This window comes from Haliotis rufescens, unplaced genomic scaffold (genome assembly GCF_023055435.1).
Source record: "Haliotis rufescens isolate VD_foot unplaced genomic scaffold, xgHalRufe1.0.p SCAF_4, whole genome shotgun sequence".
In the NCBI taxonomy this organism is placed as follows: domain Eukaryota; kingdom Metazoa; phylum Mollusca; class Gastropoda; order Lepetellida; family Haliotidae; genus Haliotis; species Haliotis rufescens.
The window spans coordinates 19,587,431-19,614,459 of record NW_025964112.1 but is presented as its reverse complement, the minus strand read 5'-3'; the positions used below and the strand labels follow the sequence as shown (position 1 = coordinate 19,614,459).

The 27,029-nt window shown below is 38.5% G+C and overlaps 1 protein-coding gene across 4 annotated transcripts in view; it reads left to right on the top strand.

Annotated features, from left to right (window-relative positions):
• Positions 1–4,379: 4,379 nt before the first annotated feature.
• The window catches only part of LOC124132126, a 40,747-nt gene continuing 18,097 nt past the window's right edge, over positions 4,380–27,029 (top strand). For 2 of the 4 annotated variants that reach the window (XM_048381805.1, XM_046495812.2), the window contains exon 1: positions 4,380–4,552. In XM_048381805.1, coding sequence (XP_048237762.1) covers positions 4,487–4,552 — 66 coding nt within the window. In that variant the 5' untranslated portion in view covers positions 4,380–4,486. Of the gene's footprint in view, positions 4,553–4,852; positions 5,008–21,407; positions 21,428–27,029 lie in introns of those variants that run through there. The other 2 variants (XM_048381806.1, XM_048381807.1) reach the window with 2 other exon arrangements.

Here is a 27,029-nt window from a genome sequence, read left to right as displayed (position 1 = left end):
ACACACAGGTCATACCTCAAAGGAGAGATTTCCTAATTTGCCTGATGTACTATATTTTTAAAAGTATGCCTTCATCTAAAACAAAACATAATTGCATTGAATACCGTGAATAGCTGTCCGCGGCTTGCTTACACAACTAGCTGACGTTTGTTTTATATACGCAAGGCGGTTGGAATGTAAACATCGTCTGATAAAGACACGTAATTAAACAGGTGGCTATTGAATCTATGATTTTACTGCAAAGTCGAAGCGGACTACTCCGAGACAAAGGTCACTGTTAGACGGTTGGTGATAGAGACCAAAGTGCATTGCAAAGTATACGAACAAACGTGTCTTTTTCGGGATATTATGTCAGAGATTATTTGCCGGTTTTACAGCAGTCTATCTATCTATCTATCTATCTATCTATCTATCTATCTATCTATCTATCTATCTATCTATCTATCTATCTATCTATCTATCCATCCATCCATCCATCCATCCATCCATCCATCCATCCATCCATCCATCCATAAGAAAGATACAACAATAAAACCATTAATATTTGGTACTTTATTTTATGTACAGGGTATAGCCTGACATGACATGTCCATTGGCCCAATGGTATTTTTGCGAGGTCATACATACCTGACCCTAAACTGACGACACAGCAACAGAGGAGACTATATATTGCTCCAGAGCGAGTGAGTGAGTGATTAGGGGTTAATGACGTTTTGAACTGTATGTGAAAGGTCAACGAAATGGATGAGGAAAACTTGGCTCAAATGTCGCCTCATTTCGATACTTTATCTGACAACTTCCATACTAACCGTTTAGTTTACAACCATACTATATCCTAGCGTACTTGCATGGAAGTCGTCGTATGTGGGTACTAGTGGACTTGTCATTGTTGCACCTCACACCATCCGTTTGTTACATGTATAACGCCACACTCAGCTATAGTATAAGCATAGGTCTGGACCAAGGTGAACTAAGGTTTACGTCACTCTCTGTAATACTATAAGGCAATATTGAATACAACATGCCCGTTATGTAATCGAACCTGGTACAGCGAAACCAATGGTAAATAACGTGAACAACATATATCGGGATATATGACACGCAATTAGTCAGGTAACAGAGATTTGGACTAATGAATCAACTAATCAGGAAATGTTACCACATACACTGCCCATACTCGACATGCCATAGTGGCCAACCGATACCCGATATTCAAACTTGTTTCTTATCTTGCGACAAGCTTGTGATTGGTACTTGTGACCGTGTGTGTGTCAACTTCTTCATGGTTGCCATGGCGTTGAACATACCGTTAAAACAATTTTATTAAGACGAAAGATGTTAAAAATGTTGCCCATAAACCTTTACAGTATAAACAGGGGAAAGTGTGTAACTAACCTACAATCTATTAAATACAAAATAAAAGTTAAGATAATCCAGATAGAAATCGTTTTCCGGGGCTACCCTTTTTGTGTCCCACTCAAGTATGTGTTGTTTTCAGGGATCCTTTGTGTCAATAATTGGACTAGTCTTATTTTTGGTAAAACGTATAGACTGTGTCTATAGTGAAGCGTGAGTGGTCGCGGAACTAAGCTCCACTGTGTGTGTGTTGTATGGGGCGTCAGGGCTGCCTTGTTGCAGCAGCTATGGTTAGACACATCAGAGCCGAGTTTCCCTAGCTTGTCTTCCCGCGTTACGAAGAAACATAAATAATCAATTACACAACCCAGACAGTCAAATGGTGTAAATACCTTCCAAACATCCCTGAAAATGGTCATGTGCTGGCTTACCGTACACGTCATCATATATGTAAGATCATATGATTCCAAGTATTAACCCCCCCCCCCCAGTGTTTTAATCGTAGAATATTAGTTTAAGTTTCAGTTAAATCGCCACTCCTGCTGGTATGCCATGAAGGTATAGCAGGGATACTGTAAATCCTAGTCTGTCTGTCTTAAAGTCCCTGAACCATATTATTTGCCCTTTCGCTCAGCCCTTACTGTAGTGCTATAGTCCTAGATAAAGCAAGTCTAGATTGTTCCCATCTCATCGGGGCTTCTTTTCAATGTATATGTAAATACTTGTGTGTATCAAAATTATGTATGTTCAGAGACCAAACGTTAGTCTACGACAGCCACCATGGTGCTTAGAACATGGTGGCCTAACTCTGGTTGATGGCGATGGATGTATAGGCCGGTTTTATATTGTATTCTCATGTAAAATAGTCATATAATTTTAATGCTCCTATAGTTTTAAATACAAATATGTGATAGTCTAACTGGTATAATGTCCATCGTCGAGATTATTTTGCATATTATTAACGTATTATCTTAAGATGGTCACAATATGGACGACATACTGCCCACGTGACTTTAAGTTTTAGCTCACTCACTTAACATATATTTGATGTGAGGTTCGTGAGGATTGCAAACTGACCATCTCGGCGCGACGAGGGTTACCGCGTCGAACCTTGTGTAAACAGGTAATAGTGTTTGAATGTAAATTTGCTGGGATTAGCAAAGCTAATAAAATGTTGATGGGGGAGATGAATTCAAATTAGTGCTTTGTAAACACCATACAAATGCAAATTGCTTTGTGAATAACACAAACGCCGCTTGCTCATTCATAAATTATAAGGACCCACTTGTTATAATTAAGTGCTTTGTTTTATTGAGAATTATGTTCCGTGGCCGTGAAATCGGCGGTAATAGCAGTAAGTGTCAGGATTGACCCTTGTTTTACACCGCAGCCAACATGCATTGCAGTAATATTACGTCAGACTGTAAATTATAGATCTGGATCAGACAGGGAATGCCGTTGGGGCATACGAAGACACACACTCAGTCAAGTCATTGATGAATCTGCGATAAAGGTGATCATAATGCATTATGTACGTTGTTTATTGCCCTGATAGTGACGCGTTCGCTAATGCTGCTGATAAAGACAACAACAGTCATACGAAAAATAATAGCCATGACAACGAATTGTTGATGATCACAACCGTGATACATGCGTTGATCACAACAATAGTTATGCTATGGAGGATCATAACGGCGGCGATCCGTTCATAATTATGAGGATGATATGTCATGCACCGCTGAGAATCGTACGTTAAAGACCATGCATACCAATGGTATGCGTATATGTTAATTGCGACAATGCTAAGGCATTGTTGGCCAGAGCGATGGGACGTACGCTACTGATGACATTAATGATAATGGTGATATAAGTATGAATTCCAACATCTATTAAAAAAAGTAGAAAGAAAATGAACTCAATGAGTCAACTATATCTTCATCGACTATGTATCGTTGTGTTGTTATTATAGGATTAAGCAATGCCAACAAGGCCACTCCACGAGAACACAACGGTGACATTGATATGCGTGCACTCTATCAGTGGAAGTACTATCTGCTGGACACTTCATATGCTACATCCTGGTCTGATAACAGTTATCAAGTATAGGTCTAAAGCACGTGTGGTTACGCTTGATAATTACCCTTGATACATACCTCAGTGAGTTAGCCTAATGTATTGGTGAAATAAATATCGCCCTCTCTGTTGAGTGGGGAGTGACAAGCAGTGCCACGGCACTGCCCTCGTGAAGGTATCCCATCCATGACATGTTAGGAAAGTATGAATGTTGGACGCAGAAGATATAGGAGAATAGTTACATCGTATTAAAACTGAGTCAGGTCCAGGGAAAAACGTCATGCGAAGTTTTGCTGGGACATACAGCAAAGGATAGTAAGCATTTACATTTTGCGACCACAAAAAAAGTACGTTTGTTCCTGGGCCCACTTGCACAAAGCGATCTTAGCGCTACGACTATTGTAAGCCTATGTTAAAGCATGGGAGTTAAGATCATCTTAGGGCTGAGATCGCTTTGTGCAAGTGGGCCCTGTTCCCGCAAATCCACAAATTTACTCGAGAAACAGGCTACTGTAAATGATAGAGTAAATTGTATTAACGCGCGCAGGTCTTGTGCAATAGACGCAATGTTTCAGAAATATTGAATACATTAACTCACCGTACTTCGTCTTTCATTTATAGAACATAAACATCGAAAAGAAAACAACTTTCAAAACATTCAAAATGAGTACATTAATGATTTTTTTACATTCCAAATGCTTTTTTAAATTAAAAATGTTTGATCTATTTCTTAATAAAATGACCAAATGTTTAGTTAGATCCACTTACCGAGGTAAATGAAGAACGGGAACATAATATAACGACCACGCGTTAGACAAATTTGTTTTTTCGGCAACTCTTTCTTTACTGTGTGTAATCAAAGAGAAACGACACATTAAAATACGTCTTCAAACAGTCTGGATATGTGCGGCTTAGAGCGCGCATCATGTTTAATACGGTATGTGGTCTGACCCTATCGCTACTGTGTTGTGTAGTCAAAGTGTTGACAGTGTCAAGGAATTGCTCGCGGTTCGTGGCCCCCCAGGGCATGTTTCCCCGGGGGTGAGGATATACAGCAATGTTGCTGTCGAGGGGCCCGAGCGATGTGGGCATGAAGTCCCTCACAACACTGAAGGAGAATAAGGTTGGTGAAACATTTCCCTCCGACATGTTTAGTCATGTGATAAGCCCTGTATATGAACTCGGTGTACGTGTGTTTAGAGATCGGTAAATCAACAGGCGATATTGTGCTGTATTGTTAACGAACAATATTCCCGCTCGTGCCATATTTTTATCTGAATGACAGTTGACTATATTGTATGTGAAGACACGGTCACGAGACACTTCACACTAAATCCTCAGACGTTTCACTCCCTGTCCGACATTAGAAAGGGGGCGTTTTCGTGGCTATTGAAGCGAAAGCTTTGCTTGCTTTCGTGTTTAAGGTAAAATGCAGTCCTTTTTTCTATTCGAAAAGTTCACAGGAGACAAATGCATCGGAAATTTCACCCTGGAAAGTAAGTTTTATGCTAGAGTGGAACATGGAACGAATTTGCCCACTTTATTAGAAATCTGACGTCATATATCGACACAATTAAGGTGAGGGTCCTTTATTTTCATACCATATTCTTATCACGTGCTAAGAGCAAATCATACATGCTTAGGGCCCCAATAAATATTTATATAGACTATTTGAGAAATAGATATAATTATGTATATTTTAAAAAAGGGGGTGGGGTGAACTTAAAGGGACACAACACTCCTACTTTGATGGTATTGAAATATGGATTGGCTTTTTCTTCGGGGATACAATTTTTAGTTGTTATGGACCATAATGTCCACTGACTCGACTTGTGTTGGGCGCTATTCTTGCTGCACTGTTGTGCAAAGTGACATCTATCGGGGATCGAAGAATTAGAAGCTGTTCATCATGACATGGGGGGGGGGCACAGGTGGCCCAGTCGCGTCTAAGGTGCCGCGGTTTACTGTGCAGAGTTGCGTCCCCTCGGCACGCCAGAAACCTATGATTGTGGGTTCGAATCCCCGGTTTGGCCAAATTATGTTTCTAAGTTTGTCAGCACCATACCCATGCTCGTGGGTTTCACCAAAGTGGTAAACGTCTGAGACCTGCATCACTTCGGGCTTTCCTCCCACATTAAGCTGACACACCGCGATATAACTGGAATACTGTTAAAAGCGGCGTTAAACCCAACCCAACTCACTCACTCTCATGACGAAGGATGTACAATAATTTAACAAGCTGCAGCCAAACTGCAATTTTGAACGATCAACATCATATTATGTGTAGTAAAAAACTACATAGTATCCCTTCAGAGAATTCAGGTAAACGAACAGATAATAACAAACTTGGTCAATAAAAATGTGAAAATAAGAAAACTTATCACTAGACATGATGATTTACCATTTGAATTGTATTTTCTGTTCTGCTAGCCATTGTTTTATATGCAGAAATAAAGATTACCCTCTGTATTTTCTCGTTAACTAATCCATAAATAGAAATCAGCTGTACCCAGATTTTCTACCAATCTGCTGGTGACTTGGGTAAGAAAATATACCCAAAAGTTACACTTCCAACAACTTGGATGCAATGATTGGATGAACTGTGTCTGAAACTAGTATTTTATCAGAAATTATATATTCTAATATCAAGTTATTTTTGTTGCAGCTTGTACTACATATATTTAAAATAACAATAACCTTAAGCGAAGCACTTTAGAACAACTGATTGCTATAGCCAGATATGTTTTACTTATGGAACAATTTGATCCATCGCCATTGAGGCCTCCCACGTTCTTGCTACAGCAAATAAATGAAAAGAAATGAATATATTGTAATTACAACCAACAAGTCATATGTTTAATATCAGGCAGTTACCTTGTACAAAGGATGTGTCACCTGACCTGAACGCATGTGTTACCCGACCTGAACACATGTGTTACCCAACCTGAACACATGTGTTACCAAACCTGAATGCATGTATTATTCTGACCTGAACACAAGTGTTACCCTGACCTGAACACGTGTTACCCGACCTGAACACATGTGTTACCCAACCTGAATGCATGTATTATTCTGACCTGAACACAAGTGTTACCCTGACCTGAACACTTGTGTTATCCAACCTGAACACAAGTGTTACCCTGACCTGAACACATGTGTTATCCAACCTGAACATGTGTTACCTGACCTGAACACATGGGTTACCCAACCTGAACACATGTGTTTCCCTGACCTGAACACATGTGTTATCCAACCTGAACACAAGTGTTACCCGACCTGAACACATGTGTTATCCAACCTGAACATGTGTTACCTGACCTGAACACATGGGTTACCCAACCTGAACACATGTGTTACCCGACCTGAACACATGTGTTACCCAACCTGAATGCATGTATTATTCTGACCTGAACACAAGTGTTACCCTGACCTGAACACTTGTGTTATCCAACCTGAACACAAGTGTTACCCTGACCTGAACACATGTGTTATCCAACCTGAACATGTGTTACCTGACCTGAACACATGTGTTACCCAACCTGAACACATGTGTTTCCCTGACCTGAACACATGTGTTATCCAACCTGAACACATGTGTTACCTGACCTGAACACATGGGTTACCCAACCTGAACACATGTGTTACCCAACCTGAACACAAGTGTTACCCTGACCTGAACACATGTGTTATTTAACCTGAACACAAGTGTTACCTGACCTGAACACATGTGTTATCCAACCTGAATACAAGTGTTACCCTGACCTGAATGCATGTATTATCCTGACCTGTGTTACTCTGACCTGAACACATGGGTTACCCAACCTGAACACATGTGTTACCTGACCTGAACACATGTGTTACCCAACCTGAATGCATGTATTATCCTGACTTGTGTTACCCTGACCTGAATGCATGTATTATCCTGACCTGTGTTACTCTGACCTGAACACATGTGTTACCTGACCTGACCTGACACTAATTGGCATCTGGTGATTACGCGGGATAATTAAAACAGCGCCGGCTAGACATCTGAGTGTTGGAGTATTTTTTCCCTTTAAAATACAAAATGCTAGATGATTGCAAACTCTTAGCAAAGCATTTTGCTTTTGATAGTTTTGTTAAGTTTGTTGAAATATCAAATGCTTAGTTTATTTAAACGTTTCCATGTTTAGTGTTATTCTTTAAAAATGAGGGGTTGCCCCCCCAACAACCATCAACCCACCATCCCCTGATCATCCTCATATGCAACTTCATGTAACGTCTGAAAGAAGTATTTAGAAAAGAACAGGAAGTCTACTAAAACAATGTGTAAGTTGATAAAAAAATAGCATGTTTGTGGAGGATTAAGTTTTACTGAGTAGTGTGGTTTAATGGTCGAAAGTCTTCCTTAAAGGCAGAACATCTAACATGTTCAGTTTCTAAATTGTGACAGCTATGCTGAAAGTGAGTCAATGTAGTCCTTAATTTATTTACAGTAATACTACTCAAATAGTTCTCAAAAGAAATGGATGTTTTAGACTGTGCATATAAGCCATTCAGGTAACATGTTTAAAAATAGAGTTTTAGAACACTATGAATAAAAGAGCCAAATCCTCATCTAAATTTTGGGGAAAACAAGATTCCTGCTTATTGGTAATAGACAGGCAATATTTAACACATTTCAAAACAGCAAGTAACTGAATAGAATATCTACCACAATTGCTTATCACCCCATTATTTGAAGTTGATAATTTTATGTTTTAAAATCACTTATGGGCATACAGTTAAACTTTCTATAATGGTTCCATATCACTGAACCCCAAATTTCAGCCTCGTATAAAAGTATTGGTGTTATGTTTGCATCAAATAATTTGAAGTCAAAATGACCACAGTAATATATTGCCAAAATACAGGCCAAGATCACTGTATCCAGTAACTACTTCAACCACGTTTCCACCATAATACCATTTTGGTGAACGGGATAAACCTCCCCCCATTTTTAAAAAACTATTAATTATTTTTTGAAAGAGTCACTGACATATTCCATTTACAAGAGTAATCATGGAATATTTTTAACTTTATTTGTAATTTGTTAACAGTATTGCGTAACAAAATAGAAAATAAAAGTAGAAAAATATGACTAACATCCAGATGAAACTGAACACCAATGTGACAATTTTGTTCAATTTCTCAAACCAAATCATTTACGAGAAACTGCAACAGAAAGGGACAAAGCATACACCCTTGCCTCACCCCAATGAAACAATCAAATGTACCAGATACTCTGTTGTTTGCACGAACACCAGCCTTCACATTACTGTAGATGGATTATAACATTTTACCCATTTTAGCACTCAAACCATGTTTGCAGATAGCTTCCATAGAAGATAACGCTGAATGGACTCCAATGTTTTAGAGAAATCAATAATTGCTACGTAAAATTTACCCCTTGATGTGAAAAGTAAGGCTGAAAAATAGCATTTAAAATAGAACAATATCAATAATTGTATAACCTTTTCAAAACACCTACTGGCATTCAGATATTGCAGTACTGCAGTTCAGTACACCAGTCTACATTTATCAACCTAAGTATGTCCTTGTAATTAGCATAGGACTGAAGCAGTCAGGTGGGTAAAAGGAGAAACACTTCCTTGAACATGACTCCATTTTCACATTTAAAAATATATATTTCAAAACACTGAATGTGTCAATACAAAATAATAAACTACTAATTGTAAAAAGACGAGATTGCTACAGATAAATGTTGTTAATTGTTATTGGTGTCTAGTTTTTGTAAAAGTGGTTAGAAACCTTGCTGGAAGTGTGAACATGTATTTGATCTTTGGAGGAGGTCAATGTTGTTTTACACCACACTCAGAACTATTCCAGTCTGTAAATAATGATACCTGACAGTCCAGTAACCACCATTCCCAATTACCCAGTCTCTACATATCTACATTCCTATCTGTAAATACCCTGCACCCATTTGCTAACCTGGACACTATTTTGTTTTGGGAATATAACAATTTCATCTAATTTTAATACTCTATAAAATAGATCAGGCTCAGAAGAACGCATGTATTCCCTGACCTGAACGCTTGTGTTACCTGACTTGACCTGAACTGATCACATGTGTTACCCGACCTGAACACATGTTCCCTTGTGTGTTACCTCGATCTGAGTGCATGTGTAACCTGACCTGAACATATGTTCCCCTGTGTGTTACCCTGACCTGAGTGCATGTGTAACCTGACCTGAACATATGTTCCCCTGTGTGTTACCCCAGCCTGAGTGCATGTGTAACCTGACCTGAACATATGTTCCCCTGTGTGTTACCCCGGCCTGAGTGCATGTGTAACCTGACCTGAACATATGTTCCCCTGTGTGTTACCCCAGCCTGAGTGCATGTGTAACCCGACCTGACCTGACCTGACCTGAACACATGTGTTACATAAACTAAATGCATGTGCTACCCTGACCTGTGTCACCCTGACCTGAACAGATGTGTTACCCTGACCTAAACACATTTGTTACCCTGACCTGACATGACCTGAACATGTTACTTGACCTTCATGCATTTTTCACCCTGATCTGACCACATGGGTTAACCTGATCTGAACACATGTGTTACCCTGACCTGACATGACCTGAACACATGTTACTTGACCTTCATGCATTTTCAACCCATGACCACATGTGTTACCCTGACCTGAACACATGGGTTACCCTGACCTGAACACATGGGTTACCCTGACCTGAACACATGGGTTACCCTGACCTGAACACATGGGTTACATAAACTAAATGCATGTGCTACCCTGACCTGTGTCACCCTGACCTGAACAGATGTGTTACCCTGACCTAAACACATTTGTTACCCTGACCTGACATGACCTGAACATGTTACTTGACCTTCATGCATTTTTCACCCTGATCTGACCACATGGGTTAACCTGATCTGAACACATGTGTTACCCTGACCTGACATGACCTGAACACATGTTACTTGACCTTCATGCATTTTCAACCCATGACCACATGTGTTACCCTGACCTGAACACATGTGTTACCCTGACCTGACCACATGGGTTACCCTGACCTGAACACATGGGTTACCCTGACCTGAACACATGGATTACCTGACCTGAAAACATGGGTTACCCTGACCTGAACACATGGGTTACCCTGACCTGAACACATGGGTTACCCTGACCTGAACACATGTGTTACCCTGACCTGAACACATGGGTTAACCTGACCTGAACACTTGGGTTAACCTGACCTGAACACATGGGTTACCCTGACCTGAACACATGGGTTACCCTGACCTGAACACATGGGTTACCCTGACCATAACACATGGGTTACCCTGACCTGAACACATGGGTTACCCTGACCATAACACATGGGTTACCCTGACCTGAACACATGGGTTACCCTGACCTGAACACATGAGTTACCCTGACCATAACACATGGGTTACCCTGACCTGAACACATGGGTTACCCTGACCATACCACATGTGTTGACAACAAACAAACAAACAAAACATTGTATCGTCACTAATTGATGGTGATTAAAAACGTATGCTTATGACATAGTCAGAATTGAACATTTTCTACTGTCAGCAAGGATCTCTTATGATTATTGACATATGTTTATATGTATATGAATATAACCAGAAACCAACACCACTTGAAGTAATAAAAATGTTGCAATTTTGTAACATAATTGTTGACAAATGTGTAACAATCAACTACAAAATGTAACCATTACAACTGGAAATAATTATAGCCTGTTAACCTCGATATAGCCTGATGTTAAAAAAATATCTGCCTTTGAAAAAGTTTCTGTACACAAAAACAGTCATTTGTTCAATTCATTATGAATCCAACAATGTATCTAAAGACATCATCCACCGAAAATTCAATGAACATTTTTTTAAATTATGTCAACATTTAATAAGATTATGCTATACAAAATATGAAGTATATTATGAATATATTTGTATATATTGCACAATGGAAATTAGCACAGCAAGACAAAATGTGAAGTTAGATAGTTTGGTGGTAAATCTGCAAATAGGATAAATGTAGCTTTAAAAATGTTTAAAAAACACAAGCTGAAGGCAAAGTAAGATTATATATGATATATATGGTATGAAGTAGTTTTGAGGTCATTAACTTGTTTCCTCAATTTTAAGAGATGAAATATATGTGCAATGTGTTATAACTGACAGTTATTAATGACATGTGATACTGGCTGGAAGCAGTGTAGCAGTGATCATCGTGGGCAGCAGGAGAGGACTCCATCAGCTCTCTCACCTAAACATGGTTGGATATTTTTGTAGTTTTCATGAGAACAGCTAAGTTTTCGTGTGTGTCTTTTTGGTTCATTTCAGGTAAAACCGATTCTCATCTTTTGCGTATAAATAGGGGCAATGTAACCTATTCATATTTAATATTTTGTTGTTGTAATTAACATTTTACTGATGCAAAAGGTGGAAACAGAAGGGGAAACCCTTGCTAATGGAGTCAGGGATCCCAATATTGTAGCATGTGACAGAATCTTTAGAATTAGTACATAAATGAATATGGATATACATCATAGTTCAAGAAACTTGAAATTCATAGAGATTTGGCAGTTTCTTATGCTTAGGCACCGATAGTCCAAGTGTGAATATTGTCAGCAAAACACAGTTCAGGACATTTTGTGATTCTGAAAATGAACAGAAATGCTTTGATACTTTTTTTTGAACGCTGTTGTTGTTTGTAGTTTTAGTGAATGGATGGACAGGGGTTTGTTGCCTCTTGTGAAATCGTCTACTTATGATGCGGAGTATCTTGGTTTGATTCCCACATAGGTACAATTTACCTAAATGCCATTCTTGGTATCCCCATCGTGATATGGCTGGAATATTGCTGAAAAGCAATGTAAAACATGACTTGCTCCCTCCCCTTGTGGATTCCAGCGTGGAATAGGTCCCCAGCAACCTGTGTTGGATGTCAGTGACAACTTGATGGATCGGGTGGCCAGGATAGGTGACTTGGTTGATGACATGGTATTTTACCTTACCCCAACGTCATGGGTCGCTCATTATGGCAATAACTTGAATATAGGTGAGGGTGGCAATAACAACAGCCACTCACTAATAACAAAAGAAACCACTGGTTATGTTTCTGATTTTGTCTGAAGTGCCACTTTTAAGTTGGTAAAGCTACTTATGTAGACTAAATGAAAGTCAACATCCCACCTACACAGACTTATCAGGTGTTGTGTGTTCAGTGTAGGATTCCTGCAGCTGTTGCCTTGCATGTCTTGTCTATAAATACCCTCCCTCAAACCCCAGGGTGTTCTTCAACTTCACTCTGCAGGTCATGGAATTTGATATCCAAATAGATGTGTCACCTTTGACCTGACACTGCAATATTCTCCTTCAGCTTTTATGTAACCTCAGTAGGTCATGCTTTAGGATATGATATGAGAATTATTGACATGGAATAGTTCCACTTGGGATGTACAACACATCAGTTGCTGAGTGAAAGAACAAGGAATAGGTCAACTCAAGCATGTTTGATTTTTGTCAACTCTAAGCACACTTTGAACGTCTCATACATGATGTTTAATAATCTAGCCTTTAATGATAAAGCCACATAAACAACAACATATTTTTGGGGTAAAATTTTTATTATATTTTACATTTAGATTTTCAAACAATTCCAACCTGAATTCCCAATTGTACTAAATACCCTTCCAAGGATCTAATACCTTGCAGCCTTTCCTGACTTGCATGATCAAAATCATCAGTATTGTGGTCATCAGGACAGGTTACATCACAAAGTGGAGCTTCAGAATTGAACATAATTCTTAGGGCAGCACAGGAACCAAATTTAGAATACAAGAAAAAGCTTAGAGAAGTATTTTGGGATGGTTGGTGATGAGAAACAAGAATTTTGATTACCCAATTACGCTGATACAATGATGAAAGGTTGATTGTGTGTTATCACTCTCGACAACTTGAATTATTACTCATGATATCAATCACTGGTTTGTCTGGTCCAGACTATAATTTACAGCATGCAGTCAAATAGCTGAAGCAATGCTCACTGTGGTGTTAAAGAACAGACAAACAACGCCTTGAGAGGAAAGGGAGCATACTTCCTCTACACAACCTGCGTTATGTTTTGACAGTTATGTCATGTTGATGAAGTATGCACCGTTTAGATGCATGTCAAGTGTCCTTGAAGCACGTTTATGTCAAACCAATGACTGAGGATGATGACAAGAAGCTTGAAGGAAACTAAAAAATGTACTTTCTACATTGCGTTTCCTTGTGTTAGGAAACAAAAAATGACCTATATATGTGAATATGAAGTTAGAAAAAATAGTTGTTCCCCTCATTTATTTGCTTTGTGATAAATAGGACTCAAGGAAATTATGCCTTGCACACACTGTCATAACACCACTCACCAGAAAATGTAGGAGGACTTTTATATGTTTTTATACCACATTGCTGCATTTATTATATGGAGCAGACAATTCAGACCATGACACGGCCCCGATGTTATACAGTTAAGGGTGATGGGTTAGTGGTTCAATTCCCCACATGGGAACAATGTGTCAAGCCTATTCCTGGTGTACCCTGACGTCATATGACTCATCTTCCCAAGGCAAGGAAGTTAACTGACTATAAAAGTCTAGTTTCCACCCTTGCCAAACTAGGTTGCAATTATGGAGTTATATTTTGGCTGAACTAACGAATCTATGCATAGGGCAATCAAAATCACGTAGCAAAATCAACATTTGGTTTGTAAAACTGCCGTGCAGATTTCGCTCGATTGCAAGATTTGTCAGAGCATGTGTACTGTCAACTGGGCATTGACATATATTTTCCAAATCTTTTTCATGTTTTTAATGAAGGTGCCCACATAATTTGATGCACTTTGTGTTTTATTAAACTTTAGATCTTGATTATCAATCAAACTAGAAGCTATTTTGTTTGAAGTAGATGCAAGTGATGTGAGAGGTGGAATCTGATTGGTTAATAAGAGTGGCATAACTCGTAATAGCCACTGGTGGCTCTGCAATCAAGCCCAGAAATTCCAGCCTAGTTCAGCAAGGGTGGAAAGGAAGATGAATAAGACTCTACTTTCATTATTTCTAAAAGTGATGTAGATCAATTTATTGTCTTTTTATCTCATCACACAACTGACTGAATAGAAACTAAAAATAAAAAAAAGATCCACTGTTCACTCAAACCTGACTTTTGTAAGATGGAGCCAAAACAACATGAATTTCAAGTTACATCCCATTAAAATGATGCTGTCTGGTCTTGTGTTCACTGACACCCACAGAGGGTATATCAAACAATATTGTGGGATTCTGGGTCAGAATTGGTCCTCTGCCCTCAATACTTGTTATTAGAAACAAATAAGATGAAGATACGTCTGTAACCGTGTGTCATGGATGAACGTGTGTCAGTGCCCACACAATACTACCATCCTGGTTTGTCTGGACTAGAAACCACCATCTACTCTCACTTTTAAGGGATTCAGTGCTCTTTAATTTTGCGTTATTTAAAGAATTGTTTTAATTGGTAGCAGTTTACATGAAACACAAAAATTAGAATTGTTGGCCTAACAGTTTTTTTATAGCTTTTCCAGGAAATGAAAAAAGCTTCTTTACATGTATCACTGAAGTAGTTTTGATTCCAGATATATGTTGTTGAGATGCTTTCAGAGAGATAGCAGATGTTTTGGGTGTGAAGTTTGTAGAATGGGAATACTGTTTAACTTAATTTTGTAAAATGTAAACACTCTCAAACTGAAAAGGGTCCAATGTTTGTACCTGTTGACTTTCCTTGGAAGTGATGTGAACAGAAATGAAAGAATTGTTGTATGTTAGAAGATCATGTGTTTCTAGGAAGTCACAGGAAGGTCATAAAACCTTTAAGAAGCAGGTACTCTATTGAAGCAATAGTTGCGTCAGTTTAAAGTCTGTGGCATTTCAAATATTGTAGGAGAATTGAACAGTCAAATGTCTTTTAGCACACTGTGCAGTCAAATTTACATTTTCAAACTTTCATCCTTGGAAACATTTACATGTTATTGACATTATGTTACACCATCATTATCAATTGTTATCTGTTATGGACAATCCTTTCCTATCAGTACCAATCCTTTCCTCTGATATCTTATTGGAATTAGGCCATTCCTCTGCTTTCTAATCAGTATTAGTACTTTCCTCTGCTTTCTTATCAGTAATAGTCCATTCCTCTAATTTCTTATCAGTATTAGTACTTTCCTCTGCTTTCTTATCAGTAATAGTCCATTCCTCTACTTTCTTATCAGTATTAGTACTTTCCTCTGCTTTCTTATCAGTAATAGTCCATTCCTCTAATTTCTTATCAGTATTAGTACTTTCCTCTGCTTTCTTATCAGTAATAGTCCATTCCTCTACTTTCTTATCAGTATTAGTACTTTCCTCTGCTTTCTTATCAGTAATAGTCCATTCCTCTAATTTCTTATCAGTATTAGTACTTTCCTCTGCTTTCTTATCAGTAATAGTCCATTCCTCTACTTTCTTATCAGTATTAGTCCATTCTTCTGCTTTCTTATCAGTATTAGTCCATTCCTCTGCCTTCTTATCAGTATTAGTCCATTCCTCTGCTTTCTTATCAGTATTAGTACTTTCCTCTGCTTTCTTATCAGTAATAGTCCATTCCTCTGCTTTCTTATCAGTAATAGTCCATTCCTCTGCTTTCTTATCAGTATTAGTACTTTCCTCTGCTTTCTTATCAGTAATAGTCCATTCCTCTGCTTTCTTATCAGTAATAGTCCATTCCTCTACTTTCTTATCAGTATTAGTCCATTCTTCTGTTTTCTTATCAGTATTAGTCCATTCTTCTGCTTTCTTATCAGTATTAGTCCATTCCTCTGCATTCTTATCAGTATTAGTCCATTCCTCTGCTTTCTTATCAGTATTAGTACTTTCCTCTGCTTTCTTATCAGTAATAGTCCATTCCTCTACTTTCTTATCAGTATTAGTCCATTCTTCTGCTTTCTTATCAGTATTAGTCCATCCCTCTGCATTCTTATCAGTATTAGTCCATTCATCTGCTTTCTTATCAGTAATAGTCCATTCCTCTACTTTCTTATCAGTATTAGTCCATTCTTCTACTTTCTTATCAGTATTAGTCCATTCCTCTTCAATCATTAGTATTAGTCCATTCCTCTGCTTTCTAATCAGTAATAGTCCATTCCTCTACTTTCTTATCAGTATTAGTCCATTCCTCTGCTTTCTTATCAGTATTAGTACCTTCCTCTACTTTCTTATCAGTATTAGACCATTCCTCTGCTTTCTTATCAGTATTAGTCCATTCCTCTGCTTTCTCATCAGTATTAGTACCTTCCTCTGCTTTCTCATCAGTAATAGTCCATTCCTCTGCTTTCTTATCAGTATTAGTACCTTCCTCTGCTTTCTCATCAGTATGTGTCCATTCCTTTGCATTCTTATCAGTATTAGTACTTTCACAATGGACAGTTCCTGGAAACTGGATAAGATGTGTGTTCAAATTAAATATTTACAGTGCATTAATATTAATTGGGTAAAGAGGTCAGTGACAGAAGTATATATAAATGTAAAAGAGCATGTACTTCTTGGACCATATAGAACACTGTCTACACAGAATTATGTATGGATGTATCTGCCTCCACTAGAGGACATGGACCACACTGTTGCTTGAACCTTTTAAACATCTTGCCAATATCCAGAAAAATACATTTCTAGTTTGCTGCCCCAGCATTAGACCTCCGTGGGTCAATTCCAACCACTCCCGGTCAGTGTAAATACTACTAAGAGTACATAGGGTCATATGGCCCTTGAGGGAGATTGTCAGTGACATGAACCCTGACCTCTGCTATTTTCTAAGGAGGTGGGGATCACATGACTGCTGTCTCACATTTACGAGATCGCCACTGTGCTCCTCACACAGGATCTTGACATGAGATCCCCATGTTAAGACATAGGTAAAGAAAGGCCTTGAAAAACATGAAGATCAAGTCATGTGATACTATGTCTGTGTTTAGTTTTCTCCCTGCTAATTTGATTTGCTTCAGATTAAGCACATACATTTGAAATATTTTTGCAGGAAGTTAAACATTTTAAATGCTGAGCAATGTTTTAATTCTTGTTCCTCATGATGTAAAGTTTACAAGAAAGTTTTGTTGAGTTGATTTTGGATTAAAAGGAATGTAAGTTTGTCCTAATGTCAGTTTGTACCCATGCTTCAATGATTGATTCAACTGTCTGTGTTTTCCACTTTTCAATGATTGATTGAGCCATCTTTTTTTGATAAATTTAATGTTTGATCACCATTCTGTGTTTTCCCATATCAATGATTGATTCACTCATCTGTTTTCCCCTGTCAATGATTGATACACTCGTCTGTGTTTTCCCATATCAATGATTGATTCACTCATCTGTGTTTTACCCATATCAATGATTGATTCACTCGTCTGTGTTTTCCCCATATCAATGATTGGTTCACCAGTCTGTTTTCCCATATCAATGATTGATTCACTCATCTGTTTTCCCCTGTCAATGATTGATTCACTTGTCTGTGTTTTCACATTCAATGATTGATTCACTCATCTGTTTTCCCCTATCAATGATTGATTCACTTGTCTGTGTTTTCCCCATGTCAGTGATTGATTCACTCATGTGTATTCTCCCATATCAATGATTGATTCACTCGTCTGTGCTTTCCCATATCAATGATTGATTCACTCATCTTTGTTTTCCCATACCAATGATTGATTCACTCATCTTTGTTTTCCCATACTAATGATTGATTCACTCCTCTGTGTTTTCCCATATCAAGGATTGATACACTCGTCTGTTTTCCCATATCAAGGATTGATTCACTCATTTGTGTTTTCCCATATCAATGATTGATTCACTCATCTGTGTTTTCCCATGTCAATGATTGATTCACTCATTTGTGTTTTCCCATATCAATGATTGTTTCACTCATCTGTGTTTTCCCCATGTCAGTGATTGATTCACCCAAGCTGACGTGTTCACTGCATAGTTATTGTACAAGCTGACATGTTCACTTCAAAGTTATTGTACAAGCTGACATGTTCATTACAAAGTTAATGTCAGAACTAAAACTTAAACAGTAAGACAATAAGAGGAGACACTGTGGAATTGACTTTCTGGAAACATAAAAAATCCTCGCGGTATTTTTTGGTGTTTCATTTTTGTTCCCACTCACCAGTACTTTCAGCTCAAGTGATACAGTAAGTCTGGCCTTGGTTTGTTTCGTGCCGTGTTGTCCATTGTCTTGCTCCTCTGTATTAAGCCTCAAACAGCAGGTTAACACAAGAATCTTTGCAAAATAACAAAGCCAACTCACACAGATGCTAAACTATTTTCTTAAAAATTAAAAACATACAAAGTTCATATAGACAGTATTATCTTTGTGAGACACACTTTCTTGTGATGTTCCTGTCTTGAAGAACTCCAGTTATGAGGCCCGCTGTGATGCAACCTTTTAGACTCACAGATGTAGGAGTTGTTAAATATAGCACAAACAATGCAACTTTCTGTTGTATGTCAGTATCAGCTTGGGCCCATGTCAATGGGTCCTAGAGGCCACAGACTCTTTATACAACCTTTTTCTATAAATATCTTTTGCTGTGATTTATATAATCAGTTTTGGAAAAGATTAACTAGTTTAATTAGAATTTATAAAAAAAATATTGCAAAGGAAGGCACAAAACCAGGGAAAATCAAAAAGAAAAATCTATTTGGTACTTGTTGATGTTCAAATCAGGAAAATATTCTAAATAAGGTCGTAGATGACCCATATGAAATGAATGATAAGCCACACAAAGCTCCTGATTAGCTGTGTGTCGCTTTCAATTTGTACGCTTCTAATAACATGACATGTTGCATTTCCAGATATATTGTTTTCCACAGAAAGTGTGACCATGTCAGATGTATTTCGCCTAGTGTTAGTTTGTGATACATATTAATAAAAGTTCTGTTAAATTTCCTTTTAGTGGATCTGTGCATTATGGGCAATGGCACTGAAGAAGAAATATAAAAAAAACATTATCCTGAACATTGACCAAGATAACATCTATTGCTTCTGACTGGTTTAAGCTGTCGGACAAAATGGAGGATGTTTTGAGACTTTCTGATTTGTCAGTCATGATGAGTTCACTAAAATGGGTCAGGTGATCAGACTCTGGGACTTGGCTGATTGGTGCCATGCACAGATGATGTGGACCGGTACTCGTGCTTTCAGTCCCTGCTACACCTGGTGCCATAAACAGATGACGTGGACCGGTACTCGTGCTCCCAGTCACTGGTACACCTGGTGCCATACACAGATGACGTGGACCGGTACTCGTGCTTCCAGTCACTGGTACACCTGGTGCCATACACAGATGACGTGGACCGGAACTCATGCTTCAGTCACTGGTACACCTGGTGCCATACACAGATGACGTGGACCGGTACTCTGGCTTTCAGTCACTGGTACACCTGGTGCCATACACAGATGACGTGGACCGGTACTCGTGCTTCCAGTCACTGCTACACCTGGTGCCATACACAGATGACGTGTACCGGTACTCGTGCTCCCAGTCACTGGTACACCTGGTGCCATACACAGATGACGTGGACCGGTACTCGTGCTTCCAGTCACTGGTACACCTGGTGCCATACACAGATGACGTGGACCGGAACTCATGCTTCAGTCACTGGTACACCTGGTGCCATACACAGATGACGTGGACCGGTACTCGTGCTTTCAGTCACTGGTACACCTGGTGCCATACACAGATGACGTGGACCGGTACTGATGCTTCAGTCACTGGTACACCTGGTGCCATACACAGATGACGTGGACCGGTACTGATGCTTCAGTCACTGGTACACCTGGTGCCATACACAGATGACGTGGACCGGTACTCGTGCTTTCAGTCACTGCTATACCTGCTCCAGGCATGATTGTTCATAGGTTGCCTGGATAAAACTGTAATGTTGCCGACTGTGACATTAATTAAAGAATAACCAATGAACTACGGGGAATTACAAATTATCTGTCTCCAATGAATGGTGTTTATCCCAAACCTTTGGCAAGGAACTTGCAGCATTCATATCTGAGGGTCAGATAGTCCAGAATTGCGTGTATAGAGTCGGTTATTCTGTATTATACTCATTGACATTTTAAGAGAGAAAATGAGGAAAGAATGTATAAAATATTAACCTTACAGAGAAACTTGACTGATAGCAGCATATTGTATAGATGATGTCATGCAGTCAATTTGTGATTTCATGAACAAGGGATGACATCATATTTTTTTCTCAACAATGAAGCACATGTGCAAATATCTGAAAGTTATCACACATGATCATTCTACCCTTATGGGTAATATACACCAGTCACTCACTCACACCATCAACCCTATGTAGATCAGACATGTTATGATTTTATTAATCACCTATAGTCGATGAGAATGAACTGTCAGTTAACAGCACCAGCCATACAATGTAGATACTACTGTTTAAAATTTGTATCCTAGATATTATAAAGGTTAAGAAATATTAATTTGCAACAAAAGTTGCATGAGATATTGTTTTAAGATGGTTTTCACTGTTAACATTATAAATTGAGAAATTATAAATACTGTTAAGTTTCCCAACAGTGGTGTTCTGAGGGATTTGGAGTTTGTTTATACTGCAAAGCGACATTGTTTACGACTCTGTAGGGCCGACAAACATTTAAGGAAGGTGCATGGTTTAAAGAGATAAAAGCTGTTTACAAATGTTAGCTCTCCAGTTTAGAGCACAGGGGCGAGAAAGAAATCAATTTTTGTCCGCCACACAAAAGATTTCTGTTGAAAGGCGAAAGTTTCACATTTCAACCAGTGATTTCAAATTTGTTTTCACCTCACTCTGACACCCTAGAGTTGGATTGGTGCTGTGAGCACTGTAAGAAGCTCAAGTGAGTTGGGAAAATATGTTCTCTCTGTTGCTTGATAAATGTGTTGAATGCTACATCATATAAGATTACATGTATTTCTGTCTTAAGGATGTTAATAATAGCTAGCTGCACATTATTTTACTTCCACGTTGTCTAACAAGTTTTAGTAATATGTTTTAGTAGTTTAGTAATGGCTAGTATTCAGAAGCTTAACCTGTTTACAACATGGACTAGGTGGCCTTTTATGAGTGACCACTTGGAAACGTTTTACAAGCTCTGGATGGTTATGTGTCAGATATATGTATATGTATGTACGTACAGTTTCTGAAACCATACTCACTCTACTATCAGCCAAACAGGAAGCAGTAGTCCGTTAGTGCATGTAGATTCAAATGTTTCAGGTTGATGGAAGCAAATATCTGAACACATTATTACATATTTGTAAGAGAGTGCATGCTTAAATAGGGTATAGGAAGTCAGCGGGTGATCAAGGACACGACACGAACACATGTAAGTGCCATTATCAAAGTGTATTAGTCTCTCTCAATTCTTTGTGCTACTCTAGAACAAGTCTACTCTTACAATCTCATATTTTCATTTCATATTTTATTCTTTTAAGATGAAACTTTGTTCCGTAACTTGATGAATATTGAGTGTGAAAGTAATTATGATTCAGGGTCAATCTATGTCACTTATTTACACAGTGAATGGTATTTTATGGAAATGTCCATGTGTTATCAGGAAATATTAGGGGCATACCATATGTTCCCTTGGCAACTATACTTTATCATACAGTCAGACCTTGGTCTTTATATTTGTGAGAACTGGGCACTCGGGGTAATACAGTTTGGTCGTGTGAAGATTCCGGGTTAGAAGAGGCTCGCTCATTTGGTTGATGCATGTCATCGTATCCCAATTCCGTGGATCGATGCTCATGATGTCAATCACTGGATTGTCTGGTCCAGATTTGATTATTTACTGACCGCCATCATATAGCTGGAATATTGCGGAGTGCGGCGTTAAAAAACAAACAAACAAACAATACAGTTTGGGGTCCGGGGCATTAAAATAGGGGCCTCAGAGTGGACACTGTACCAACAGCAGGATAAATGCAAAAATGCGTGATGCCTTCTGCGACACAGAAGGAGATTTTCTTGTTTGAATCAAAACTTTGTGATTGAGTGAAGACAATCTGACGTTGACTATCCGAACATTGATGGTATTTCGTATCAGAACAGAAACATCAGATAAATCTTTCATACATGCTTCAATCTTTTTCATTCAATCATTTTCACTCCCACATCCATATTCTTTTTCATCCAATGGGACTCACAGTGGATATGATTTGCGTCCATTTTAAAGTTTTAAGCAATTAGGTAAAGCCCTGTACAGTCGTCCATCATCCCATGTTTGTTGACAGTATGTGCTCATAACTTGCCCCAATACCTCAGTGTGTCATTACTTTCATCCATATCTATATGAAAGCTGTTGCTCTTGTTGCAGTTTTGCAGTCAAAGTTGTGTTGTTGATAATCCTACTGGTGTGGGTTCCACTTCATCAATATAATACACACACTTCAAACAGCCTTGGTGGTTATACAAATATTACTGATCACATTGCATCCCATCTAATATCATATATATCCAGAGTCATCACATCAAGTTTTTTATACATTCACTCGGTGGTGTAGTGGATAAAATGTGTGCCCAGAGAGTAGAAGGTCAGTGGCTGAATCTCCTGGCCTTGTCATACCAAACAACATTAAAAGATGGCACTTGTTGTTACCCTGCCTGGTGCTTTGCATTAATTGAATAAACAAAGGACTGGCTGTTTGTGAGTCAGAACATTGTGTCTGTGTTGGGTATCCATGGTATCCTGGTGAGCTAGCACTATAAAACTGTTAGGCGGAGTACAAGCAGTCACACCAACACAAGCACGTTGCTATGAAAGTGAAATACTCTTGAACGTGATGTTCAACCCCATTGTACCTCACCTCCCATTCACTCAACCAGGCAGGTCAGTTGTCATGGCAGCCGATTACATCATCCAAATAATGGCGTACACACAGAAATAGACTGCTACTGAAAGTTTAAATTTCATTTTTGTGTTTACAAGTTGTTCAACATTGCAGAGTTACATCCCTTAGTAGTAACAGGATGTACTGATGATAGCTTGGAATCCATAAATTCACTCTGGTTATGTTAGTATGATTGTCAGCACCCAAGTGGTAATGTCTAGATTTGTCTAATGTCTAATTGTACCACTTTGGGCTAGCTGACCTCCCATGATATAACGGAAATGCTTTTTAAACTGGCCTTAAACCAAGTCACACACTCACTCTCTTAGTACTCTGATTTACTGGTGTCTTAAATATATTTGCTGGATAAGTTACTGCGATTGTTTGCATGGAAGTGCATATTTATAACTCCATGTTCAAATACCATTTGAAGAAGGTGAGCTGCAGAATCCTAACTGTATTTTCAAATCAGTCAATAATTTGATACTCCAAAGGCCTGGACTATCAATGTCAATAAATATGATTGTATTCATGAAGTTGATATCCATTATTTAACAATCAGTTGTCCAAGTTTTCCTTGTTGACATCTTAAATATCTTGGCAATTGTGCTTCTGGGAGGAAAATATCAATTAGCTGAAATGTGAAAAGACATTTGAAACTTTTTGTGTACATTTTCTGGTTTTTTTTACAAGTGGAATATCACAAGTAAGCTCTTTTAAACAGTAGAATACAGAACAAGTTACTGTTACATCAAGAGGGTTCTGATTGGGATGGTTATCAGTCAGCTGGCAGTAAGATTTAGGGACATTCATCAGTAGACAGGAATATGTTTACTGAGTGTATACTGGTATATAAATAGGTTTTCAAATTTTGTTGAGACAGTAATTTTTAGAACACTCTTTATTCTGCTTTTCATGGAATTTTGTTTTGTACCAACATATTACGCTGACCACGGTCTCCAAGTAAGTAACATAAACAATCATGTATCTAGTTTGTTTTGCTTGTTGGTTTTCCAACTTAATGGTTAGCAGTAAAGTTTTATTTTTCTCTATACAGTATGTCATTGTCACTTTATGCTCAACTTGCATTACACTATGATTGAAACTACTTTATCCTAGTGTTTTTGGTCAGTCAGTTCGAAATCCAACAGGGCCCACTTTCATCTTAGCTATCCATGCTTACTTCTGCGTGATTATTTTGTTAGTGAGAATGAAAGCAAATGTATTTTCATTTGAAAACAGAAATTTGGGGAACAAAGCACTTCCTTTCAGGTTCACATTCTTAGAAGGAGACTAATAGTAAAGATCCCTCCTGACAATGTATATTTTTCTTCTACACAGCTAAACTGAAGATGAGCATCATCTTTACATGTTGGAGTAATCATGTAACAATATAAAAAATAATGAAGCTCTGGTAAAGATTCAGAAGTAATTAATATGACAAAATTGGTAGAAAATGTCTTCTGGCAATCAAGCAGTTCAGCCAAGTGCCAAGTGTTTTTAACAATGGCCAAAGGGTGTGTTCAAGCCATGATATGTGGAAGCATGGCCTAGGCAGTCCTGACCTTGAGAAATGGCTTTAAGGTTTGATCAGTGGAAGTGTCATGTAACAACTCACAAGAATGACATATGGTTACTTGGCACATAGGTTAGGGTACCCTACTGCTGATTCTGTTATGAAAGTATCGAATGTCATAGTCCAGTGTGCCTTTGCTACACTGGAAATCAGGCAAGGCAGGGTTGAGAGTGTCAGTGGCCACTGTGGACAGATGATCCACATTTAGGGTGAACTTATTTCAAGCATTAGGGGCGGTCGGGTAGCCTAGTGGTTAAAGCGTTCGCTCGTCACACAGAAGACCCGGGTTCGATTCCCGACATGGGTACAGTGTGTGAAGCCCATTTCTGGTGTCCCCCGCCGTGATATTGCTGGAATATTGCAAAAAGCGGCGTAAAACCATACTCACTCACTCACTCACTATTTCAAGCATTATAGATTGAATGTTTTCTGCCTATGAATTCCCACAGATGAGAATTTGTTGAAAAACGCAAGTTTTACATCTTTAACCTTTTTAAGTTTGATAAGGAGATATACGCCATATGTTTTTAGATAAGGCTTCATAAATAGTTTTTTGTTTCTCATGATCTGCTCACCCCAAACCTTTCCCTCACCCCTGATATTTATTAGAGAAACACCCTATTAATCTAAAATTGTACACCAGATTGTGACGTTTTGCACATGCCATATCATTCAAAGTGTGTCGGGTGAGAAGGGAACCGGTCATCACAGCCCTGGGCCAGTCTCTGCATACTTCAAGCCTGTGTGAACTGTGGGAACAAATATATAAACAATATTTAAAAAACCTAATTAAAATCCTTCACTGTCCATTCAGATTTTGGAAATAGTAATAATTGAGAAATAAGAATCTTGGTTTGAGCTGAACATTGTCAGACATGGCATGGTTGTTTCAGTGTTCTTCCTAATGTAAGGCAGGAAGTTGAGCTTGACAATGGTATAAGAATCTATACTGAAACGTCACTATTTAGGAGATAAACATACTGTGTTTTCAATGTAGAGCTAGGTTACCTGTAGATTTAACCTCGCTAAATTGAATTTGGAACCGAACGTGCAGCGTGAGGTTTCAAATGTTAAATTTAGCGCGGTTAAATCTACAGCTAACCTAGCTATACATTGAAAACACAGTATGTTTATCTCCATTCTACCATGACAAAATAAAATGCCAACTCTTTGGTGTTACCAAATATTCTGAGTGAAGCGGCCTGGGTTGAGAACAGTGTTTTGAGCGGGTTATCGATCTGAATTACCGAATCACCAAACAAAATATGGCGCTGTATATATATTCAAGCAGTTTGTTTACACCGTAATACTTCACTCGAACATATGACAAGAATTGAAAGCATAGAAGCACGGCAACTTGGTAAGCTAACATGAGGTGGGCATCCTAAAAGAAAACAAAGCAAGCTTTGCAAGGCTTTCGCTCTACCTCCCACATCACCATTATGACGTCATGTTGCTCATTGTGACGCAAAAGATATGACGTCACAGTCGTATATAGAAAAGCGCCAAAATTCCAAGCTCTCTGTTGTCTCCAAAACGTAAATACATTCCCTTTGTAGATTTCTATCGTGTTTTCTGCACGAAATGTTTTGCCACACATCCTTTGAATATTGCAGTAACCGCATCTGTGCATTTTGTAACCTGTAATTGTAGGTATAATTATTTAAATATGCCTACCGACAATGACTGAAAAAAGTGCTATTCTATGAAGAATAGCTTCCGCAGTGATGCGGCCGTCAAACCAGCTGTTTCAATCAGAGGGGGTTTATTGTGATTTAATAGCCTCTGATTGACCAATCAGAATCGAGTAAATTCCAAATTCATGGTAGAATACAGTATAATAAACAAGTTGTTATCCATAATTTTATTGTCTACTTTGTCATCCATCAACTTCTAAGTGCCTATCAAACAATTTTAAGTGCCCTGTGTCACACTAAAACTGTAAAGCACTCCCCTACACATCAGCACATGTGCCCTGTGTCACACTATAACTGTAAAGTACTCCCCTACACATTAGCACATGTGCCCTG